This window comes from Myxocyprinus asiaticus, chromosome 46, assembly GCF_019703515.2.
Source record: "Myxocyprinus asiaticus isolate MX2 ecotype Aquarium Trade chromosome 46, UBuf_Myxa_2, whole genome shotgun sequence".
In the NCBI taxonomy this organism is placed as follows: domain Eukaryota; kingdom Metazoa; phylum Chordata; class Actinopteri; order Cypriniformes; family Catostomidae; genus Myxocyprinus; species Myxocyprinus asiaticus.
In genome coordinates, this window is record NC_059389.1 from 12,271,219 (window position 1) to 12,293,284 (window position 22,066).

Sequence of the window (22,066 nt, forward strand, 5' to 3'; positions counted from 1 at the left end):
CAGAGTAGTTACCCTTTGCCTAGAATTTGCAGAAATGTACTCTTGACATTTTCTCAACCAACTTCTTGAGGTATCACCATGGGATGCTTTTTAAACTGTATTGAAGGAGTTCCCATCCATGTTGGGCACTTATTAGCTGCTTTTCTTTATTATTTGGTCCAAGTCATCAATTTCAAAAACTTTTTTTTATTTTTTTTATTACATTTTAGTTTTATAATGAAATAAATTAATATGTTGGCACAATTATATTTTTGTCTACAAAACTAATTTCAAACATTTAAGCATACACCTTCAGATCAAAAGATTTTTAAGATCATGAGAAACATTTCAGTCAAGTGTTTCAAAACTTTTGACCGGTAGTGTGTATATATACACCTGTGTGTGTGTACTGTATACTGTGTATTATTTATATATATATATATATATAAAATGGACTTGCATAATGAGCTTTGTCCTTGTTAAACCAAGACCATCACCACCATCCAGCTTTACCCTAAAAAAATCCCCTACGGAAAGTGATGCCATGTAAGAGGAATGGGATTATCTATTTTCATGTCATGTTTACTATGCTTAAAGCCCCATAATATTCCACAATGGAATTTGTGTGCAAAATGCATATTTCAAGGGCTCTCCATTGCCGTCTTTTCCCCGTGGGTTGGCTTGGCTTGAAGATAAGAAATGGTCTAGAAAACTGGGAAAGAGACTGAGGGCCGAATTCACAAAACAGCTGTGGCACTTTTGTGTACTATATTTCAGTTCAAAAACCAACCACCAATCCAGTTTAACCAAAAGTAGTGCACACTTTTAGTATTTAAATTAAGTAATTGTCATTCTTTTGTGCTCAAACACATCTCATTTCTATGTAAATTAGGCTCATTATAGATTGTGCCTCATTCACAAAACTCAGCGATACTTGCTTGCAAATATTAGTGTCGCGCTAATACAGACAATGGTAAATGGAATTTCATTTTAAAGAGATGTTTGTATACATCTTTATTGATCAAGGCCCCAGTAATTAATCAAATGATGATTAAATTATAGAGAAGAGAGTTATAACCAGGCCCGGACCTACGGGGGTGCTTGAGGGTGCTAAGCACCCTCAAACGGACGTTAAAGCACCCTCAGTTAAATAATGTTGGTGCATTATTGCATCTTCACTTTAACTACGAGAGGACCCCCAAAATATTCAGAAGCACCCTCAGAGATTTTGATCTGGAACCGGGCCTGGTTATAACCGGGCATATATCCAGACACGCAGTGTGGACTAGTACACTTTTGCCATTTTAAAAGAGTTGTCAGCACATGCAAACACGCAGTTATCAGCGGGCGCAATTCTGTCTTATTTTCAGCATAACAATTCAGCAGTCTTGCGTAAAACACACAGCACGCCCATGTAAAACACTGAAAAAAAACAACGAGATGTGGCACAACGGTCAAAGACATCTGGACGCATAAAACGCATTCGGTGGGAATGGCCCCTTGGTGAATTCCCCCTTGTAAGAATGAGATCGAAAAAGAGAGAGAGAGAGAGAGAGAGACGAAAAGAGTTTGGCTTGAAAAGCAACGTGAGACACTCATTCACTTTTAATGGGGTTTGCAACAACCTGCGTTGCCCTTGAGACGCTCAAGTCAAGTGCATCAAAGGTGTCCCATACAACCTCCTGAATATTCCAACACATCCTGGGAGGGAATATGGAATGTTTTCCATTCGGTGGAAAAATGTATATCACTTCTAGTCTCTTAAGTCAATTCCAGAGATGAAACTAACCAGATCTGACAGTTGCATATGCAGGGAGAGGCAGGGAGAATAAAACAAACACGGCAAGGCATCAGTTCACTGCAGCCTGCACGCTTAACGCAAGAGACACATGCAGGGGATTGAGGATTGATGTGAAGGTAGCTTGAGGGGTTGCAGTATTTCACTTTTGCTGTGTTGGCATATTGAGAGCTCCGCATCTGATTGCTAATTTCATCTTGAGTCAAAATAAACAAATAAATCATTGCATGCTTATTGTTTTATTAAAAAATAATTTTCTTAAACGGTAATTTTGTCATGTTTTCCACCACAAATATCTAAGCATTCTTAAAAACACAAATTTACTTGAAAAGCAAAATTGTGAAAAATATCTTAAAAACAGACAAAAATGTGTGTGTGTTTTTTTCCCCAGCATAAATGTAACCACATTTAGGGAGGTTTATGCAAAAAAAAAAAAAATGAAAACATTTGCCAGTGGTGTAAGAACTTAATTTACAATATATTCTCTAAAAATAAGTCTTTATATCTCACAGAATTTTGATTCTCTTATAAATGTATGTTGTTTTAAGTACGTTAAAAACAATGATATGACAATACTGAATGTTGCACTATAGAATAGATCATGTTTGAATTCTTAAATGCTAGATGTAATATTCACAACTGCATCATTACCAAATCTCTACCAGACACTTTTATGAACCATCTCTGGTTTGCTAGAGAGTATGATTAGTCACACACACACACACACATACACACTGTTTTTTTTTTTTTTTTACCAGACTCAAATGCGACTACATGACCTACCCAGAGCCCTGCAAGGAAGTCACATGACCCCTTTTATCCAATCAGGGGCTGCTCAGTGATGCTTACACAGATGTGTGTTGGTGTTTGCCTCATCAGTTAGAGAGGCTGGAAGGGTACATGCTGTTATTTTAATCAGATCTGTGTTTGTATCTTTTTCAATAATTCATGTTATCATCCTTTCAGCTAAACTGAGCCATGGCTTTTATGATTACAGCAGTGACTCACTTTGCAGGGTTGTTATATTTAAATGGCTGATTCTCACGGAACCTGTCAAGAACATGTGTGGGTCATACCTCCAGCCAAAATCAAAAGAAAGAAATAAGAAATTATACTGTAGTTTGCAGAAAGAAAATGAAGCCATTATGATTTGTTGCATTGTGAGATTATTCTAATAAAGTTAAGTACATTCCCTCCCATTCTCATTACAATAATGCAAAAAAAAAATAAAAAATAAAAAAAATAATTCATATTTCTGTAATGCTAAAAACAAACAAACTATGTATTACATTAAAAATGTATTATTTAAATTGTAAAGTATGTAAATATTAAATCATGGTAGCATTTGTTTTATTACCTTTAATATATACTGCTTTAAATAAAAAATAAAATAGTACTGTATTATAGTAATTAGAATCAAATAAGAATCACCCTTTAGAATAATGGCAATTGTACAATTTGTACTTAGAAAGTACTTAGTTGTCATGAAAATATTACAATGCAAAAAATCTTAGATAGGTCCTAAAAAATAGAATTTTACTTTTTATAATTTAAAATATTATTTCTTTTTTGAGGGGTGAAATTGGACATGTTTTCCTGAGATTAACTCAAACATGTGAATGAATGATGTATAAAAAAAACCTTACTAAGGGAAAATATTTACGCAAACTGTTTTATGGGAGAAACAAAAGTTGAAATATGTGATTGGTTGAGTTATCTGATTAATTTATAATATGATATTAGCTTTTATGTAGTGACTTTGCACTAGGTGTAAATAGCACCTGCCACACAGTGCCACTATTTGGACTTTAATAGTCTTGTGAAAACAGAGAAATTGTAGACAAACTGCTATTGTGGCGTGGGGTGTTTCAGTGTACTTTTATAGTGCGGACGACCCGGGTTTACTCCGCCTTTTGTCCCACTTTTTCCCATCCTGTTTCCTGTCTCCATTCTTAATGTTTCCTTTCATACTACTTATAATAATAATAATAATAATAAATAAAATGAATACGGTTGATTTTCTCACAGTGAATTGGTCACGGTGAAGGTCGGGGAATTGAGAGACAGGTTTGATCCGGGGAAAATTAACCATGGTTTTACCATAGTAATATGGTAGTAACCATGTTTTTTGGCATAAGCCATAGTTTTAATGCAATTAACCAAGGGTAGAGGTTGGTGTAGTTTCTGTGGTACTCTGAATAAACACAATAAACACGCTGCAGTGATGCCCTTATACTGTATGTTAGATGCTATTTGCACCCCTAATTAAATACTAACACTATTTGCACTCAGTGCAAAGAAGATGCTTTTTGTTGCTATTTACACTGTGTAAATAGCCTCTGCCTGTACTTTATTGGGCCTTTGGGCCAATTTTATAGGTATGAAAGTGGAAAGAGAACAGGAAATCATGGCAAGAATAGGCACGAAAGGGATGTGAAATGTCGCAAGCCAAACTCGAACTTGTATCGCCCACATGAGCACCATGGCTCAACGTGTTGGAACACTTGCACTAAGTTCAAGGCCACATCTGTGATACTACCTTTAAATGAAAAATCCTGAGGTTAATGAGTTGAATTTAGTATTATGCAAAGCTACTTCATTATTTAAGGTAATGAATATTAACAGTGACTTGTCAATGTACACTTTGGCCATGTCATGTTGCTTTTAGATGATGGGCTCAGATGCATACAATTAAATTATTCATATAGAAAGATGTGGTGTGCTTGGCTGTGCTTACCCATCCCACTGTTCTCAGCAGGTGTGCCTGGGTATGGCAAATCTAAAAACACAGATAGCCATCAGCGGAAGGATAAATTTTAATATACAGCTCAAATCTGAAATCTGCTTGCCACTGCTGTTACCACAGCACCCCCGCCAAGAGCACACTGTTCCCTGTCTCTCAGATTTATCCCCTGCCTCATCTAAAAACAGGCATGGTGTGTGTGGGATGTGTGTGTCCGCCATGCCCCTAATTTTCTTGTTCACAGTGTTTTAAATACACTCAAGTATGTGGGTTGTTGCTTAGTCTAAGGAAGGTCCTTAGGTGTTGTTTTATCACCAGCTGTTCATAAATTATAATGCATCTACAGTACTACCTCTGCCTTTAGAAAAATGTTGGATAGAATGGATCTACTTTGCTTTTGAAGGCGGTCGAACACCGGACGAGAAGCGCCATGCTGCGTCGCGGCTAGGACACGGCACATGTATCAAACAAGGGACACGTCAATGCGGTTCAGTTTGCAGACAGTAAACACAAAAGTTACCGAGGTTTTTCCCTTGTTCAAGAATGATAATAATCTATGTCCTTTGATAATGATTTGGGTTGAATTTAATGGGTTGTGCTCTATGGCACGGCAGGAATTTGAGCAGCCTCCAGAGTCGTAGCTGGGCGCCACCGACAGATGCCGAGTGGCGGCGGCAGTGTGCATACCTTCATTGAAAACAGTTGTTTCAAATTTTAGAATGCGCCATATCGTCCGCCAGACGCTGCTGGTGTGCGACCCCCTTAAGGGTTAGTTCACCCAAAAATGAAAATTATGTCTCCATTTACTCACCCTCATGTTGTTGTGAAACCAAAATATCTTGCTTTCTTCCACAGAACAATAAAAGGAGATGTTATGCAGAATGACAGCCTCAGTCATCATTCACTTTCATTTGTATGGAAAAAGATGCAATCAATATAAATAGTGACTGAGCCTATCAGTCCCTGTCATTCTGCCTAATATCTCCTTTTGTGTTCCACAGAAGAAAGAAAGTGAGACAGGTTTGGAATAAGGTAAATAAATAATGAAATTTCCATTTTTGTTATATGTACAAATATCTCAGTCTGAACTGAGACACTCAGGTGTCTGAACAAGAATTTCCTAGTATAGAATTTGAATCTAAACAAGAATACCCAGTCCAATTGTGCTACGGTGTCTCAATTTAGTTTGGCCTTATTCAACCCTTCCCTTCTGGGAGCAGTTTGTTGAAACTGGAGTCAATTGTTTCTTTTTTATTTTCTCGCTGGCAGCTCTGGGTTGTTTAGCTGGGTTGTGTATCCTCAAGCCACTTTCATTATAGTGTCTTAAAAAAGGTACAGAGTGAACCATGTCTTGTTTATGAACAATTTACACAGACTGACTTTTATTAGGATGTGTGGACAGTCAGTAATTATGATGTTTTGGAAATCAAATGATTAATTACCATGGAGGTGGTTTCTCATCTCCACATCTCCAAAAAAATTATCAGCAAGTACCATGATAATACAGTGTTTTTTGGACATGAACCTTGTTGTACCATTGTCTTTTTTGATGTACCTTAGAGTGCTATGTAAATACCATGGTACATAAATATGGTAATCATTGTGTACATTAGTATATATGAAAGTACCATGGTATTACCATTGGATTCCATCAATATACCATGGTACTTCCACTGTATTATTGGTAGGGTCTGCTGTAAAAAGAATATCCACATTTTCCGAGTTTTCTCCTATACTTATTAGTTTTCTTACAATTATTAAGCATATATCATCAATCAAGCTTTTTCGGACCATAGCATCATATTGCGACTTTATGCTGATAGAAATGTTTACTAACGAAATGATAAGTGACTTGTGTGTGGTCCATGTGTGATCATTTTGATACTCAATGAGTCAAAGTGCTCTCTCTCCTGATGATTGATGGGTGTTTGTTTGGAAGGCATCCCATTCCATGCCAAAGCATTTAATCTGCTTCATAGCGCATAGAGGCCCTAATCTGCTTTGCTGTATAATTTAATGATGTCGGTAATATGAAATATGGCACAGGTTCAAGTTATTCTTTATTCTATCAAGATAATGTTCATTTTATAGTGCGCCAGGGTTATTTTTAGTTTAAATTTTTAATTTAGCTTTCATTTCTATTTCATTTTCCATTTGCTTTTTCAATTTAGTTTAGTTTTAGTTTTTCAGAGTTATCTAGTTTTTATTTAGTGTAAGATTTTCCTAAGATTTTCTTTGCTAAACATAATGTGTTAAGTGATAAAATGTTTAACTGTGAAAAAAATTATCATGGCTGTCTAGTGTTATTGGTGTTTACATGCACAATCTGACACAGATTATGCTTAAGCCGACAGCGTGTATAGTCATGTAAATGGCATTCCTTTATCGTGGTAAATTCGTAAATGGTTTAAGCAAAAAACGATCGCCACACGTAAATTTTGCCAATTATCCTTATTCCGTGTTGCATGTAAACACCTTCATTGGCTTCCTACTGGCTTATTCAATGTGCGCATGGGACGTGTGCATGTCCATTTATGTTTTGACGTTAAAAGTAGGGCTAGGTGTAAACGTCCTGGTTACTTTCGTAACCTCCGTTCCCTGATGGAGGGAACGAGATGTTGTGTTGATGTAGTGACAGTAGGGGTCACTCTTGGGAGCCCCAAACACCTCTGCTTTTTTGAAAAAAGGCCAATGAGAATTGGCGAGTCTGCCTTCTCCTGGGGCAGCACTTCCAGGTTCACCACCTGATCCCTAAAAGGAGTCGTGGGAACCTTGGGCACATAGCCCGGTCGGGGTCTCAGGATCACGTGAGAGTAATCCGGACTGAAATCCAGGCACAATTCGCTGACAGAGAACGCCTACAGGTCCCCTACTCTTTTGATGGAAGTGAGCACAGTCAGGAGGGCAGTCTTCAAAGAGAGTGCCTTAAGCTCACCTGACTCCAAGGGCTCAAAGGGAGCTCCCTGTAGACCCCAAAGGACTATGGAGAGGTCCCATGAGGGACGAGGTGCAGTCTGGAGGGATTCAACCTCCTAGCGCCTCTCAGGAACCTGATGATCAAGTCATGCTTCACCAAATACTTACCATCTACTGCATTGTGATGAGCCAAAATAGCAGCTACATACACCTTCAGGGTGGAGGGGGACAGCCACCCCTCCAGCCTCTCCTGCAGGAAGGAAAGCACTGATCTGATTGCACATCTCTGGGGGTCTTCGCGTCGGGAAGAACACCACTTAGCGAACAGACGCCACTTCAAGGCATACAGGTGCCTCGTAGAGGGAGCCCTAGCCTGAGTGATCGTGTCTACCACTGCGGGTGGTAGGCCACTTAGGTCTTCCGCGTCCCGTCCAGGGGCCAGACGTGGAGATTGCAGAGGTCTGGTCATGGGTGCCAGATGGTGCCCGTCCCTGAGAAAGAAAGTCCTTCCTCAGGGGCATTCGCCGGGGGGGCTATCGCGAGGAGCGTGAAATCTGAGAACCACGTCTGGGTGGGCCAGTAGGGTGCTACTAGGATGATCTGCTCCTCATCCTCCCAGACCTTGCACAGGGTCTGTGCAAGTTGGCTCACTGGGGGAAACGCGTATTTGCGTAGTCCAGGGGGCCAGCTGTGTGCCAACACATCTATACCGAGGGGTGCCTCGGTCAGGGCATACCGAAGCGGGCAGGTCCACCTGTGCTCGACCGAATCGACTCCAAATCAGCTGGACCACCTGAGGGTGGAGTCTCCACTCTCCCCTGAGGGTAACCTGACGTGACAGCACGTCCGCTGCGGTGTTGAGGTCGTCCGGGAGGTGAGTGGCTCGTAGCGACTTGAGGCGCTGCTGACTCCAGAGGAGGAGACAGCGGGCGAGTTGTGGCATGCAATGGGAGCGTAGACGGCCTTGGCGGTTGATGTACGCTACTGATGCTGTGTTGTCCATCCGGACCAACACGTGCTTGCCCTGGATCAACGGCCGAAACCTCCGCGGGGCGAGCAGTACTGCCAACAACTCTAGGCAGTTGATGTGCCAACGCAGCCGCAGGCCAGTCCAGGAGCCAGCGGCTGTGTGCCCGTTGCATACGGTGCCCCAGCCCGTCTTGGAGGCGTTTGTTATAACCATGACGCGCCTGGAGACCTGCTCTAGGGGAATCCCTGCCCATAAAAATGCAAGGTCGGTCCAAGGGCTGAAGAAGCGGCGACAGATCGGCGTGATGGCCACGCAATGTGTCCCGTGGCGCCATGCCCATCTCGGGACTCGAGTCTGAAGCCAGTGCTGAAGCGGTCTCATATGCATCAACCCGAGCAGCCATGGCATGCAGGACAGAGGTGGCCTGACCAGTGGTGCTGTAGGCTTTGGCCGTCAGAGACGATGTCGTTCTACAGGCTTTGGAAGGGAGTGCCGGGCGATCCCGCCAGGTGGCTGCACTTTGCGGGCACAGGTGCACCACAACCGCCTTATCCACCTGAGGGACCTCCGTATACCCGTGGGCTGCCCCGCCATCGAGGGTAGTGAGAGCGGACGAGCTGGGAGGTCAGTTTCGGGCAGAAAAAGGTGCCCTCCACAACCTCGTCAGCTCGTCGTGCACTTCCGGGAAGAAAGGGACCTGTGAGCGGCGCCCCGAACCCAGGAACCAATCATCTAGCCGCGAGGGCTCAGGGGAGGGTGGAAGGTCCCACTCCAACCCGACACACGTGGCGGCCCGGGCAAGCATGGCGGTCATCTCGCCGTCAGCCTCAGACTGGGCGGACCGACCCGAAGGTGGCAGCCCAGTCAAGTCCTCGGCGTCTGACATCGCTAGTACGCTTTCCAAATATTTGAGGTGTTCGGGGCTCTCAAGCGACCCCTAGTGTCACTACATCGACACAACGTCGAGTGAGTGACAGTAGGGGAACTCTGTTACATCTAGCCCTACTTTTAAAATGTAAACAGACAGGTACTTCAATTTTCATGTAAACTCGTTTTTCTTGCGTTGTAGTATTTTTTCAATAAACTGATTTTTGGTAGTTATCTGCGTATTGGTGTGCATGTAACGCACTCAACGTTATTATGGCATTTTGATTTTTAATGATGATGGGTTGTAAAGGTTTCAAACTATTTAATATGTTGTGTATCAAAAACTAATATTAACAATTGGAACCTTATTGTAAAGCATTACCTTTGTTGTACCTTAATTATTACTTTAGGTAGTGCCCCACTTGTTAAAGCTTCTTTATGACAAACAGATGTAATGCTGTTACTTTCCAAAACAACAACAAGATTCAACAAAAGCAGATGGAACCAATGAATAGACCATGTTCGCAGATCTGTCCTGCTGGAACGGTGTGACTCCATGCTTCAGTTACCCATACTCCCTCGTGGGCTTCAATAGCTTTGGCCTGTTACCCATCAGCCCCCTGCACCACCTGTTCTCATAATGGAGAAGGTCCATGTATTTCTAGCCCACTGATCTCCAGTTACATTAACAGAGGACAAGGCCTTGATCCCAGAAAATGTCCTTGATATTAAGCACTTGACGTCACTGATTAGAAAGCTCCCATATATAGAACAATATTCAGTGGCAATGGGACCCATTTAAGACCAGGCCATGCACTTGGGGACTGTGATGGATGAAGCCTTCTTGGCATGTAGGATGTGTCTTCAAATCAATTCATTCTGCTCTGCCTAGCAGTAGTTTGATTGGCTCAGCTCACTGACTCAAGTCACATGACTGTCTCTGAAACCATTAAGGGGTACGTAAATCTTCTCGGCCTGGCAGTGAGCATTCTTAAGTGTCCAGATATTTCAAAGCTCATTGTCATCTTGTACAGAGGAAGTGCAGTCATTAGGACACTGGGTTGGATATTCACCCAGAGCCCCTTCACATGAGATCTCATCTTGCTGCCTGTTAATAAGGACTATCCCATATGTTCTTACTGTCAGAGCAGGTGGCTATCTGTTGGAGGATAGGAATTCAACATGACCAATTACAGAATCTACGCATGCATGGTTAAAGGGATATTTCAACAAAAAATAAAAATTATGTCATAATTTGCTCACCCTTATGTTGTTCCAAACCCGTATTACTTTCTTCCATGGAACACAAAAGGAGATGTGTTCCAGGAGAATGACAATCTTAATCACCATTCACTTAATGGAATGAAAGTATTAAAAGAAAATTTTCCTTTTGTGTTCCACAAATGAAAGTAAGTCATAGGGGTTTGGAACAGCATGGGGTTGAGTAAATGATGGCAATTTTCTTTTTAATAATGATCTATCCCTTTAAGGCTATGTAAAGATTTTAGCTTAAAATCACACTGTAATAATACTACTTTCGTGGATGGCTTTGAATTATTTAGCTTGCTTAACGTTTCGTTAAGAAAATCACAGTCACAGTTCTCTCGACTGCCATCCACGACTGTTGGCGAGCCATTCTGAAATGATTAATATCATGATTAATTGACCTTTACAGCCCTTTACTTTATTTTTATCTTGGGGAACATAACATGGACGGAGTCATTCAATATAGTGACTTGTGGACATTAATCATAAATCCTTTAGCCGGAGCACCAAATTAGAAATGTGCAAGGTTGCTGGTAGCTCTTTCGTTTGTATTTTCTCTCTGTCTTTTCCCCTTTCTCTATTATCTCATTATTATCCCTCCCTTTCTTTCTCTCAAATACCTTGAGATAAATTTAGAACAATGTAATATCATTAATGCTGATGTAAATAACAGTGTGTGTCATAAATTTCACAAGCTTAATGCATAAAAATGTAGCTGTCTCTAATGATGTCAGGTGTTTAGAATCTAAAACATTTACTTCACTTTGAAGGTGAAATGTGGCAATTGTCTCGCCCTAAACTCATGCCATTGGTTTAGCCAATGTTGCAGTGTCGGGGTGGTCGCGATGCTCAAACAAACAAAATTATTTTTTAATTTTTTAAACAGGTTTCCCAAACACTCTCCCCCTCTGGCACAGGTCAGCCAAACAGGTAGTCCCGCCTCCGACTCAAACCATAGGTTGAGCAAGTGTTGTTATGTTAGGCTGATTGCGATGTTCAAACAAACAGAGCAATGTTTTGATAGCACTGCAGTGTTTCACATTTCGGGGGAATAATCTGTGCATTGGTTACTTAGTTGACTCTTCATATTAAGCTGGGATTAAAAGTATTTTAACATTGAAAAAATTACAATATGAAAAAATGATATGCACTATGATATCTCTCTTTTTGGTCTCCAGATGAAGGAAGGCTTGAAGCATCAGGACAAACCCCCAGTCCTTCCAAGGATCCAAGTGGAGCCCCAAACACCACAGTCTTTTCATTACTGCTGGAAGAGGAAGATTTTGCCTCGCAGTTCCACTCCTTACCAGCAGGGGCAGATAGCATAAGGGAAGAGCCTGTGTTTGCCTCAGTGCAGACCCTGCAGGTTGCAGAGACACTGCCTGAGGCGCTGGTGCATTCTCTGCCTTCCCCACCTGGCAACAGTGACAATAGCACCAATCAAAAGTCCCCTGGGGAGCTGGCCATCAGAGTGCCAAAGCCAGCATTCCCAGCACTCAAAATCAACAGTGTTTTGACCACTAGCTCAGGTAACACTAGGTTATATTGTGTGGAATAAATGTTGTGTACAAAAGCCTTTACAAAACAAGAAGTGACATATTTAAAGGGTTGACATATTCTTTTTAGGAACTTTGCTGACTTGATGTTGTCGTGATCCCTTCCTCACCATTTTTTCTTCATCATCATCATCACCATTTCCAAGGTCATTTTGTGTTTGTTGTTACCATTTTCATATTTTGGTCATCATTACATTATTTCTTTAAAGTCAACATGAAACAGCATTCAATCATTTTACTTATATGACGTATTTACAAATGAAACAGTGTTGTACATGGAATAAAATGTTTGGGAGGGACTTGTTTTATCCATCAAGATTTTATTGAATGGCAAAATGTTAGACTGATATTATTGGTTACAATTTTTCCCCGCCTACGTGGCCTTATACTGCATTGCATTCAAAGTCAGATGTGGAATATATATACTTAAAATCTCAGGTCTCCGAACATATACAGTAAACATTCCATTACAGACTTGCATCTCTGCAGAACAAAAATGGGTGTTTCCCAATCAGTGGGCGTTTTCAAACCAGGATGGGTGTTTTTCAACTGCTTTGCACGATTTGCCTACTACATTGAGATTCCCTACTTTCTTTGGATAGTTGAGAAATCCCGGTTTGAAAATGGCCAAAGATTGAGAAATGCATATTTTTGTTCCACAGAGACCTATACTTCTTCCATTGCCCGATGCTCTGAAGATGACAAATAAGGAAAGAAAACTGTCTCGACTGAATTGCAGAGGATAAATGATTCTATGCAATGTTAGCAGTATATGACTAATAATTAAAAAAGAGTATAATGTACCATATGTTTTACATACATCCTACTATACTTTTCCAAGTAGGACGTTTTTGAAATTCTGACTTTCTGTGTTGAATGGAATGCTGCATTAGTGACGTCAGCTGAAAAGGAAAGTTGTGTCAGAGATTGGACAAGTTATTAAATTTTGATGAAATATTACAAAGACAAACATTTCTTTGTAATGATTTGCACTGATTAATTGTATACAATAAGACCAGAAGCATTAAGAAGGTAACTGGGGTCAATTTTAATTTCATGTTGACTTTAAGCCCTGCCTCTGAATAATTCCAAAGGGCCACAACCTTTCTCTCCCACATGTCCCATGTCTCATTCTTCACCATCAGCAAGCATTCATGTGTGGCTACAATCTCACTGTGATCTCCTTGTGTGCTCTAACTCCCTACTCCTGTTGTGCCCTCATTCAAATCTTCTCTTCTTTTAGATGAAACACTTGGTGAATTCCCCAGGAACCCTGATCTGCCCACGGCCCCAGGTTCCCCTTTCATAGACATAGACGCATCTATCACTGACAATGTGACGAGTCCAGTCTCCATTTCCACTTTCCTGTTTAATGCCACCTCCCCTGAAAGGGCTGAAAATACTTCATCTGACACTTCGACACGCAACAGCTCCCACACTGTGACCAGCGACAGTCTCCAACTCACCACAGTGACCACCACAACTGTCATGCCCTTAACTGTGACATCCATGACTGTGACTCCACCTACTATAGCCACCGTTGCAAAAGAGGTTGTGACCACCTTACCGCCTACAACAGCCGCCGAAACCACAACAACCAAGACGGATCCGCCAACGACTACGACCACAACAACCACAGCGACGACAACTACCACCACCACCACAAAAGTAGCACCAACAACCACAGAAACACCAACAACTACTTTAGCAACCACCACAACAACAACCCCTCCTCAAACCACTTCTGTATCTACCTCTGGAAGCACCACGACTGAACTGAGCACCCCACCCACTGACAGTACTTTGACCTGCAATGTGACCGAACGGTTATGGCTGAAAACAGGTGAGGCCTTGTTTACTAAATGGGTTGCTTTGGGGGCTGTGATTTGCAAAAGAGTTAGCTGGGCTACTTTGACTGTGTTAATATTCACAATCTTACACCAGTTAAGCTGTGGTCTTACTAGGCTTTGAGCTCTCTGTAGTCCTACAATGACATCATATGCACTGCAGTGAAACCAACATATGTGCACTATAAACAGACATGTTTGCAGACACAGCCTTCTCCCTTGGGTTCTGGACTGCTTTGAGAAGCTTAGAAAAATCAGGATTTTCACAAATGTGTTTTATCCTTCTTTCAACAGTATTGTCCATCCAGATGCGACGGAATCGGCTAGAAGCTGGAATGAGACAGAACCTGTCTAAAGGTTTCACCCAGGCCCTGCAGAGAGCGTTCAACAACAGCAGCATCCGTGTTCAGGTTTGCGTTTGTTTGTGTAATGAACCTCAATTTTTTGACATGCATATTAATAAAAACACCTTGACTATGTTTGGAATAGCATGCTACCTTATTATTTACTGCATACTACACTTTATACAAATTTTTTTAAATAGTATGTGAAACAGTATGCATTATTCCTTGATAAATATTTAGGATTATGCTACATTATCACATGTCCTCACTATGTTTATCACATGCCCTCATCATGTTGCATGTTTAATTTGGCATTTTGGCAATAAAAACAGTTATTTTGTATTTTTAATCCAATTTTGTGTAAAAATGTTTGGCAGGTCAAAACAAGCACATTATGTTGTGGGATACAGTATTCTGCAAATTTTTGCAGTAGGTAGTCCATATGCATAAAGAAAGCTTGCATATTTTGCACACAGTATACATACTAGGTGTGTAACTGTTCAAATTTCTCAGGGTTCGGTTTGTATTATGGTTTTAGGGTCACGGTTTCGGTACAGTTCAGTATTTGATATGTTCAGGGAAAAAAAATTATTACTGTCAAATCCCAAGTAAAAATATTCTATTTGGTAACAAACACTTCAAGAGATTTGCCTTCACTACAAATCACCAAGGTTTTACTGCAGTAACCATAGTTTAAACATTGTATTTGTAGTAAAATCATAGTAACCACAAATTTAACATGGTTACTGTCATGGTTACAATACTATAGTAAAATCAGGGTTACTATATGGAAACTACAGTATGACTGTTGTAAAACAATGGTTAATTGTATCAAAACTATACAATAGTGACAGCAGTCATTGTTACTTCAGTCATGGCTACTACAATATTACTATAGTAAAACCTTGGTTACTATATGGCTACTACAGTATTACTACATTGAAACCATGTTTAATTCTATCAAAACCATGACTTCTGCTAAGAAATCATGGTGACAACAGTCCTTGTTATTACAGTCATGGTTACTACAATATTACTATAGTAAAACCATGCTTAATTTTTATTAGGGTCCTTAACTAAAAAAAAAAAAAAAAAAGTTCTCTAATTACTAACTCAACATTTTAACTTAATACCTGCATTAGTTCGCTACATGCATCAACATAAAGTGCATTTCAAACTCAACTCAACGTATATTCAACATTCAGGATCTGTACATCACTATAGAAGAAATAAACTTGCTATTAAAATGAATACAAGAATGGATGTCGTAACATGACTTGAGTATTTTAATCATATGCGGAAATTCCACATCTTCATCAACGGAGTAAGGGCAACATAACTTTAGCTATGAACACCACAGGCGCTTTAGTTCTTGTTTCATGTCTGTCTGAACTAGCACAGTGTGCCTGCTTAAAGACGGAAGGGAATGTGTCTATGTGCAGTTTCAGGCTCACCTGCGGCTCTGTGCGCACCACGCGCTATATACCTTCGGGTAATGTCAGCATAAATAGCTAATCAAATATCAGTGTATTACCAGTATACGGCACTCGCGTCGAGCAATGTCTGAAAACAGTGCCTGTTTTGTAAAAAAAAATTTTCCCATCTCTATTGTAATTGACTGCATAAAAAAAAATTCCCAGACAGGAGACTTAAATGACGCAGGGGCTTCTCTCTTGTGGCTTATTTTCTCCACTTGCCATTTTGCCAACTAACACGTGCAGAACTGTGATGTCATCGACTGATTTAACATACTAACAGTTAATAGTACAGCTTCTCTCTGTAGAAAGCTGACCCACGTGAAACACAGATTGTGTCCATCTACAGAGCCATACAGGTTCATTAGCGGAGGTTACAACTGTGCATGTCTATTTGGCACTTTATTTTCTTCACCAAACTATATGGTCCAGATGCATTATTAAACTAGAGATGAACCACGAAGCAAATGTTTACTGAACCGTGGTTGGCAAACCGTATGTTTCGGTTCTTTACCAAGAACCGTTACACCCCTAGATGCACACACTAGATTCTGCAGCAATGGTAATGAAGGTGTGTTTTTCATAGCCCTCGTCTTTCTGTTCCACTTGAAGTATAACACGAAATGAGGAATGGAAAATAGTCATTGGAAATGCAGCAAAATATGTCTTCAATCACAGAGAACACATTTCTTGTTTTTTAACTCTGCTACTTACAGTAACCTCTTTTGTAGCAAAGTGATAAGCACATTGCTTTGAACACTGTCCACTGGGAATAGAGCTCTTTTCACAAATGCATCGTGGGAATTGTAGTTTTTCAAAGGACAATGTAGTGGGCGGTTGTGTGGGAAGTGTTTCCTGTATATGTTCTACCAGCTCATAGGTTTTTTTTTTTTTGTTTTTTTTTCAAGCATTTAGAACCAGTCGCCTTATGAAACACTTGGTTTGAAGCCTAAGGAGCATTCACTGGCCTGTCCATCAGAACAGCTTGTCCATAAATAGCACTGCACTGGTGCCTGGAGCCTTATATGCTGCAAATATGAAATCAATATCAGGGTAACAACAGCAGAGACAATGCATTGAGGGGAGCTCTGTCGACTATAGAGATAAAAGAAGATAAATGGGCTATTTCATTGTAATTTGACAGTAAAAAGGTTGTTATTACCATTTGAATAGAAAAGGTCTGTTTCTATTATGCACAAAACTGAGGGTCAGAGTGAACAAAGCTTTATCATCATCAGTTACCATATTGCAAAAGCATATGCAGTACTTAAAGTACCATAATAGTCCATACAGTTCTTTTGGTCATGGAAATACAGTGGCAAGAAAAAGTATGTGAACACTTTGGAATTAGCTAGTTTTCTGCATTAATTGGTCATAAAATTTGATCTCATCTTCATCAAAGTCACAAGTATAGAGAAAGCACAATGTGCTTAAGCTAACAACACACAAACAATTATATTCTTTCATGTCTTTCTTGAACGCACCGCATTAAACATTCACAGTACTGTAGAAAAAGTAAGTAAACCCTAGGATTTAATAGCTGGCCGATCCTCCTTTGGCAGCAATAACCTCAACCAAGCATTTCCTGTAGCTGCGAATTAAACCTGAACAATGTTCAGAAGTAATTTTGGACAATTCTTCCTTACAGAACTGCTTCAGCTCAGCCATATTCTTAGGATGTCTGGTGTGAACGGCTCTCTTGAGGACATTCCACTGCATCTCTATTGGGTTAAGGTCTGGGCTATGACTAGGCCACTCCAAAAGGTGGATTTTCTTTTTTTGAAGCCATTCTGTAGTGGATTTGCTTCAGTGTTTAGGGTCATTGTCTTGCTGTATCACTCAGCTTCTGCTGAGCTCCAGCTGGTGCACAGCAACCCTGACATTATCCTGTAGGATATCTTGATAAACTTGGGAATTAATTTTTCCCTAAATGATGGCAAGCGGTCCAGGCCCCGAAGCAGCCCAAAATCATGATGCTCCCTCCACCGTTGGGATGATGTTTTCCCGTTGGTATGCGGTGCCCTTTTTATGTCATATGTAGTGCTGCATGTTCTTCCCAAACAATTCAACCTTAGTTTCATCAGTCCACAAAACATTTTCCCAGTAGAGTTGTGGAGTGTCAAGGTGGTCTTTGCCAAACTTTAGGCGCTCAGCGATTTTTTTTTTGTTTTTATTTTATTTTTTTTATTATTTTTTTATTATTTTTTTTTTTTTTGTAGTGTCCTGTCAGACAGCATGGCTGTTTAATGTTTTCCGTATAGTAGACTCATGAACAGAGATGTTTACCAGTTCCAATGATTCCTTCAAGTCTTTAGGTGTCACTCTAGGGTTCTTTTTTACCTTACTGAGCATTTTGTGGTGTGCCCTTTGAGACATCTTGGCTGGATGGCCACTTCTAGGGAGAGTAGCCACAGTACTAAATCATCTCTATTTATAGAAAACTTGTCTAACTGTGGACAGACGAATATCTAAGCTCTTCCAGATAACTTTGTAAGCCTTTGCTCGTGTAAAGCAACAATTCTTGATTGTAGGTCTTCTGTAATCTCTTTTTTGCAATGCATGGTCCACGTCAGCAGATGCTTCTTATGAATAGCAAACTTAAAATGTTTGAGTGCTTTTTTAAAAGTAGCTCTAACCCACACCTCCAATCTCATTTCATTAATTGGATGCCAGGTTTGCCAGCTCCTGACTCTAATTAGCTTTAGTCATCTTTAGCCTAGGATTAACTAACTTTTTCCACAGCACTGTTAATGTTTAATGGGATGTGTTCAATGAAGACATGAAAGATTATAATCGTTTGTGTGTTGTTAGCTTAGGCACATTGTGCTTTGTCTATACTCGTGACTTTAATGAAGATGAGATCACATTTTATGAGCAATTAATACAGAAAACCAGCTAATTCCAAAGGGTTCACACACTTTTTCTTGCCACTATATCAGGGAATATTAAAATTTTATTTCCAGCCCTGGAAAAGTCATGGAAATTAGTTAAATCTTGAAAAAGTAATGGAAATTTCTGTTGTGAATACAAATATATTTAGTTGTTTGTTATGTGTTGTGTAGAAATGGCTTTTTGCAAGTGTAATCTCCATAATACTATAAAAATAAAATAATTATGATCACAAACAGCTGAAAAAAAATATGGAAAAGGCATGGAAATTCACTGCTCAAAAGGTGTGGGAACCCTGAGTCAGTGCTGGGTAGTAAAGGATTACATGTATTAGGTATTACATAATCAGATTACAAAAATCAAGTACTTGTAATTAGATTAAATTACATTTTAAAATACTCATAATCAGGTTAGTTAGTTGATGGATTGCATAATTAAATAATAATAAGGCAATAGCAGTAAACTGTTCTTTAGTAAATTGTTCTGTAATTTATTGAAAATATTAAACAATTTTCATTCTAAATCAGCCTACCGCTGATATATATTACACCATGCCTTCTCATAACGAACAATTATGCAATTTACTAAACGCTGCTGATGTACAGTATAGCTGTGAAATACTATGTCTACATCATATCCAGTGACCTTCACAAATGATTGATTCTGGAAGTCTGGACGAAAAATAAAAATTAAACCTGAAAGACAATATTAGGGGGAAAAAAATCCTCTTCAAAATAAGATGAAGTCAGACCATCCTCTTCTGCTATCTTGGCCAAAAATAGCAAGTACAACACAACAAATCATATCAATTCTCATACTTTGATTCATTAAGTACATTTTCTTAAATGCATTTAAGCAACAAAATATCAAAATAGGATAGATTATCCTACTTAATGTATGTGACATCAAATAAACAAGAATTAGGTTAGAGGTAATCCAAAAATAATCAAATTAGATTACCTAAAAAATATAATCCAAAAGATGACATTACTGATTGCAATTTTAGTCATGTAATTTGTAATCAGTACCAGATTTCAATTCTGAAGTAATCTACCCAGGACTGCCCTAAGTACAGATAATAAATAGGGTATGAGGTAAAATACAAAACGTAGTCACTTGTCTGAGTAATTAGTCAGCCTTTAACCTCTTATTTTATACTAATATATTGGTCAAAATTGGTGGTGCCTATTTACACAACTGTCTTTTTTAGAGCGCTTTCTGTTTATCCGTCTGTTTCTCTCTCTGTGTGTGCTGTTCTCCTCCTCCTCAGCTGTCCATTAGATCAGAGCTTCTGTATCATTACAGGCTTGGAGGTGATCACACAGTATGTGTGGATAAGTGTAAGCAAAGAGAGGGAGGAGAGTAAGAGAGAGAGAGAGAGAGAGAGAGAGACTGTCAATCAGCTTGGCTCAGTATGATGAAATTTACTAGTTTTAAATTGTATTAAAGTGTGCCTCAAGCGCTTAACAATAAACAAAGTCGGTAAGAGCATTTGTGCAAATATAGCAGTTTGATAACAATTCAGCACAGGAATCAGTAATGAAAACATACCATACGAATTCAGAGAGGCATATAAAAATGCCCACAAAGTAAATAGACTTGTTTACACCATTATTGAGTGTACTTTAGTTACACCCAACATCATAGAGGAAAATAGGGGTCAAACAGTCATGGTTTCTGTTTGCTTTAGTAAATACTTGGTACATCGCTATTGATGGTGAGTGTGATTCGAAGGTTGCATTTTCGCTCTAAAATGACTTTTGATGATTTTTACTCCTCTGGAAATTTGAGACTGATAGGGATTACCAATATTTTAACACTGTGACTGGCTGATAATGATCTGATTGCCAAAAATTATTTTTCAGTGAGACCCTTTCACCGTACTTTTAAAAGCATTAAGCTATATTCTAAATGCAGAATGCACCATGTTTTGTGAAATGTCCACATTTATTATAACAATTATTTGTACTGATTTGTACTGTGCACTGAACAGACACAGTTCTGCTGAATTTCTTACAAGTACCATCCCCCATCAGACATTTTTGCATTATTTTAACTGTGATCACCTTTCCCTCTACCGCTATGAACCTCCGAGACTCAATTCTGGTCCCATGGAAACTAGGAAGTAATCGCATTCACATAAACAATGGTGGGGGTGATTCGTAGGTTGCATTTTTGCTCTGAAAGGACATTTTTACTCCACTGAAGGTTAGGTTTAGGGTTGGGTTTTGGGTTAGGGGTTAGAGTTAATAAAATTTGCATTCTTTTTGACTGTATTACATCATTAACAACTAAAAATTGACACAGTTAATCATGTCCCCTTATATCTGAGCAATTCAAGCTTGGAGTACCACCTGTTTTCTCCAGGGGGAAGTAAGCGAAACTCTAGGGTAGATAACACAAGATGAGAACATGTTCTTGCGTTCAAACACAGCTTGATGGAGCGCAAATCTGAACGCAGGGATCTCAAGATGTGTTTTTCAAGTTTCAAACTTCATTTAACTTGACACAGCGACCTAAAAAACGGTATGTTTATGACGCAACATAACCGAGATGGTCCAAAAGCATCCATCTGACTTGAAGGAGGGCGTGGCCGGGCTGAGAGGATTCACGCCCGGTGCTGAGTTACCCAATCAGCGGGAGAAAGATAAAAGGAGGAGCCGGGGATGCCAGAGAGATAGAGAGAGACACACGCAGCAGTGTTTGTTTGTGTGCTTTTGTTATGTTTCAGTTCAGTGTTTTATGTTGAATTAAAGTCTTTTTGATTGTTAATCCAGTTCCTGCTTCCTCCTTTCCCAATGAACGAGAGGCTTGTCTGCCACAAAACCCTTATAATAAATCTCAGACTGACAAATTCAGTTGCAAAATGGATTGTTATGGACTGTAGACCAATGATAGGCTTATGTTCAATAATATGGAAATAGACAATATATTGCATTCTGAAGCCACTTTTTGTATTGTCTTTTTTAATGTTTTACAAAATAATGTAATGCATTTTATTTATCTGTATTATAATTTTTGTATTATATATATAATTTCAGTATAATTATTTATGATTATTTAATCGTTATATATTGAATTATTGTTATTTGAGGGGCATTCTAAGCAAATATTTATGTATGCAATTAATTGTGATTAATTAGATTAATTAATCGGCATACCATGTAATTAATTTGATTAAAACTTTTAATCGATTGACAGCCCTATACTAAAAATACAACTCACAACACTTCCAGCTTCGGCCTCTAGGGGAAAGTGATTCAAATTTCAGTAAGCACAGACCGATTTCAGCCGAAGTATGTTCAACCTACTGTTGCTGAATTCAGTGTAATCAGTCTGGCGATTCAGCGATAGAGAGAATTACTATAACTGTACAAATACCGTATTGTTCAAATGCGTACCAAACTATGGGTGGC

The 22,066-nt window shown here is 39.5% G+C and overlaps 1 protein-coding gene across 3 annotated transcripts in view; it reads left to right on the forward strand.

Annotated features, from left to right (window-relative positions):
- Positions 1-22,066, forward strand: part of LOC127435626 (UPF0606 protein KIAA1549L-like) — a 78,821-nt gene that overhangs the window by 21,268 nt on the left and 35,487 nt on the right. For all 3 annotated transcript variants that reach the window (XM_051689220.1, XM_051689221.1, XM_051689222.1), the window contains exons 2-4: positions 11,718-12,068; positions 13,339-13,938; positions 14,237-14,352. In XM_051689220.1, coding sequence (XP_051545180.1) covers positions 11,718-12,068; positions 13,339-13,938; positions 14,237-14,352 — 1,067 coding nt within the window. The remainder of the gene's footprint in view (positions 1-11,717; positions 12,069-13,338; positions 13,939-14,236; positions 14,353-22,066) is intronic.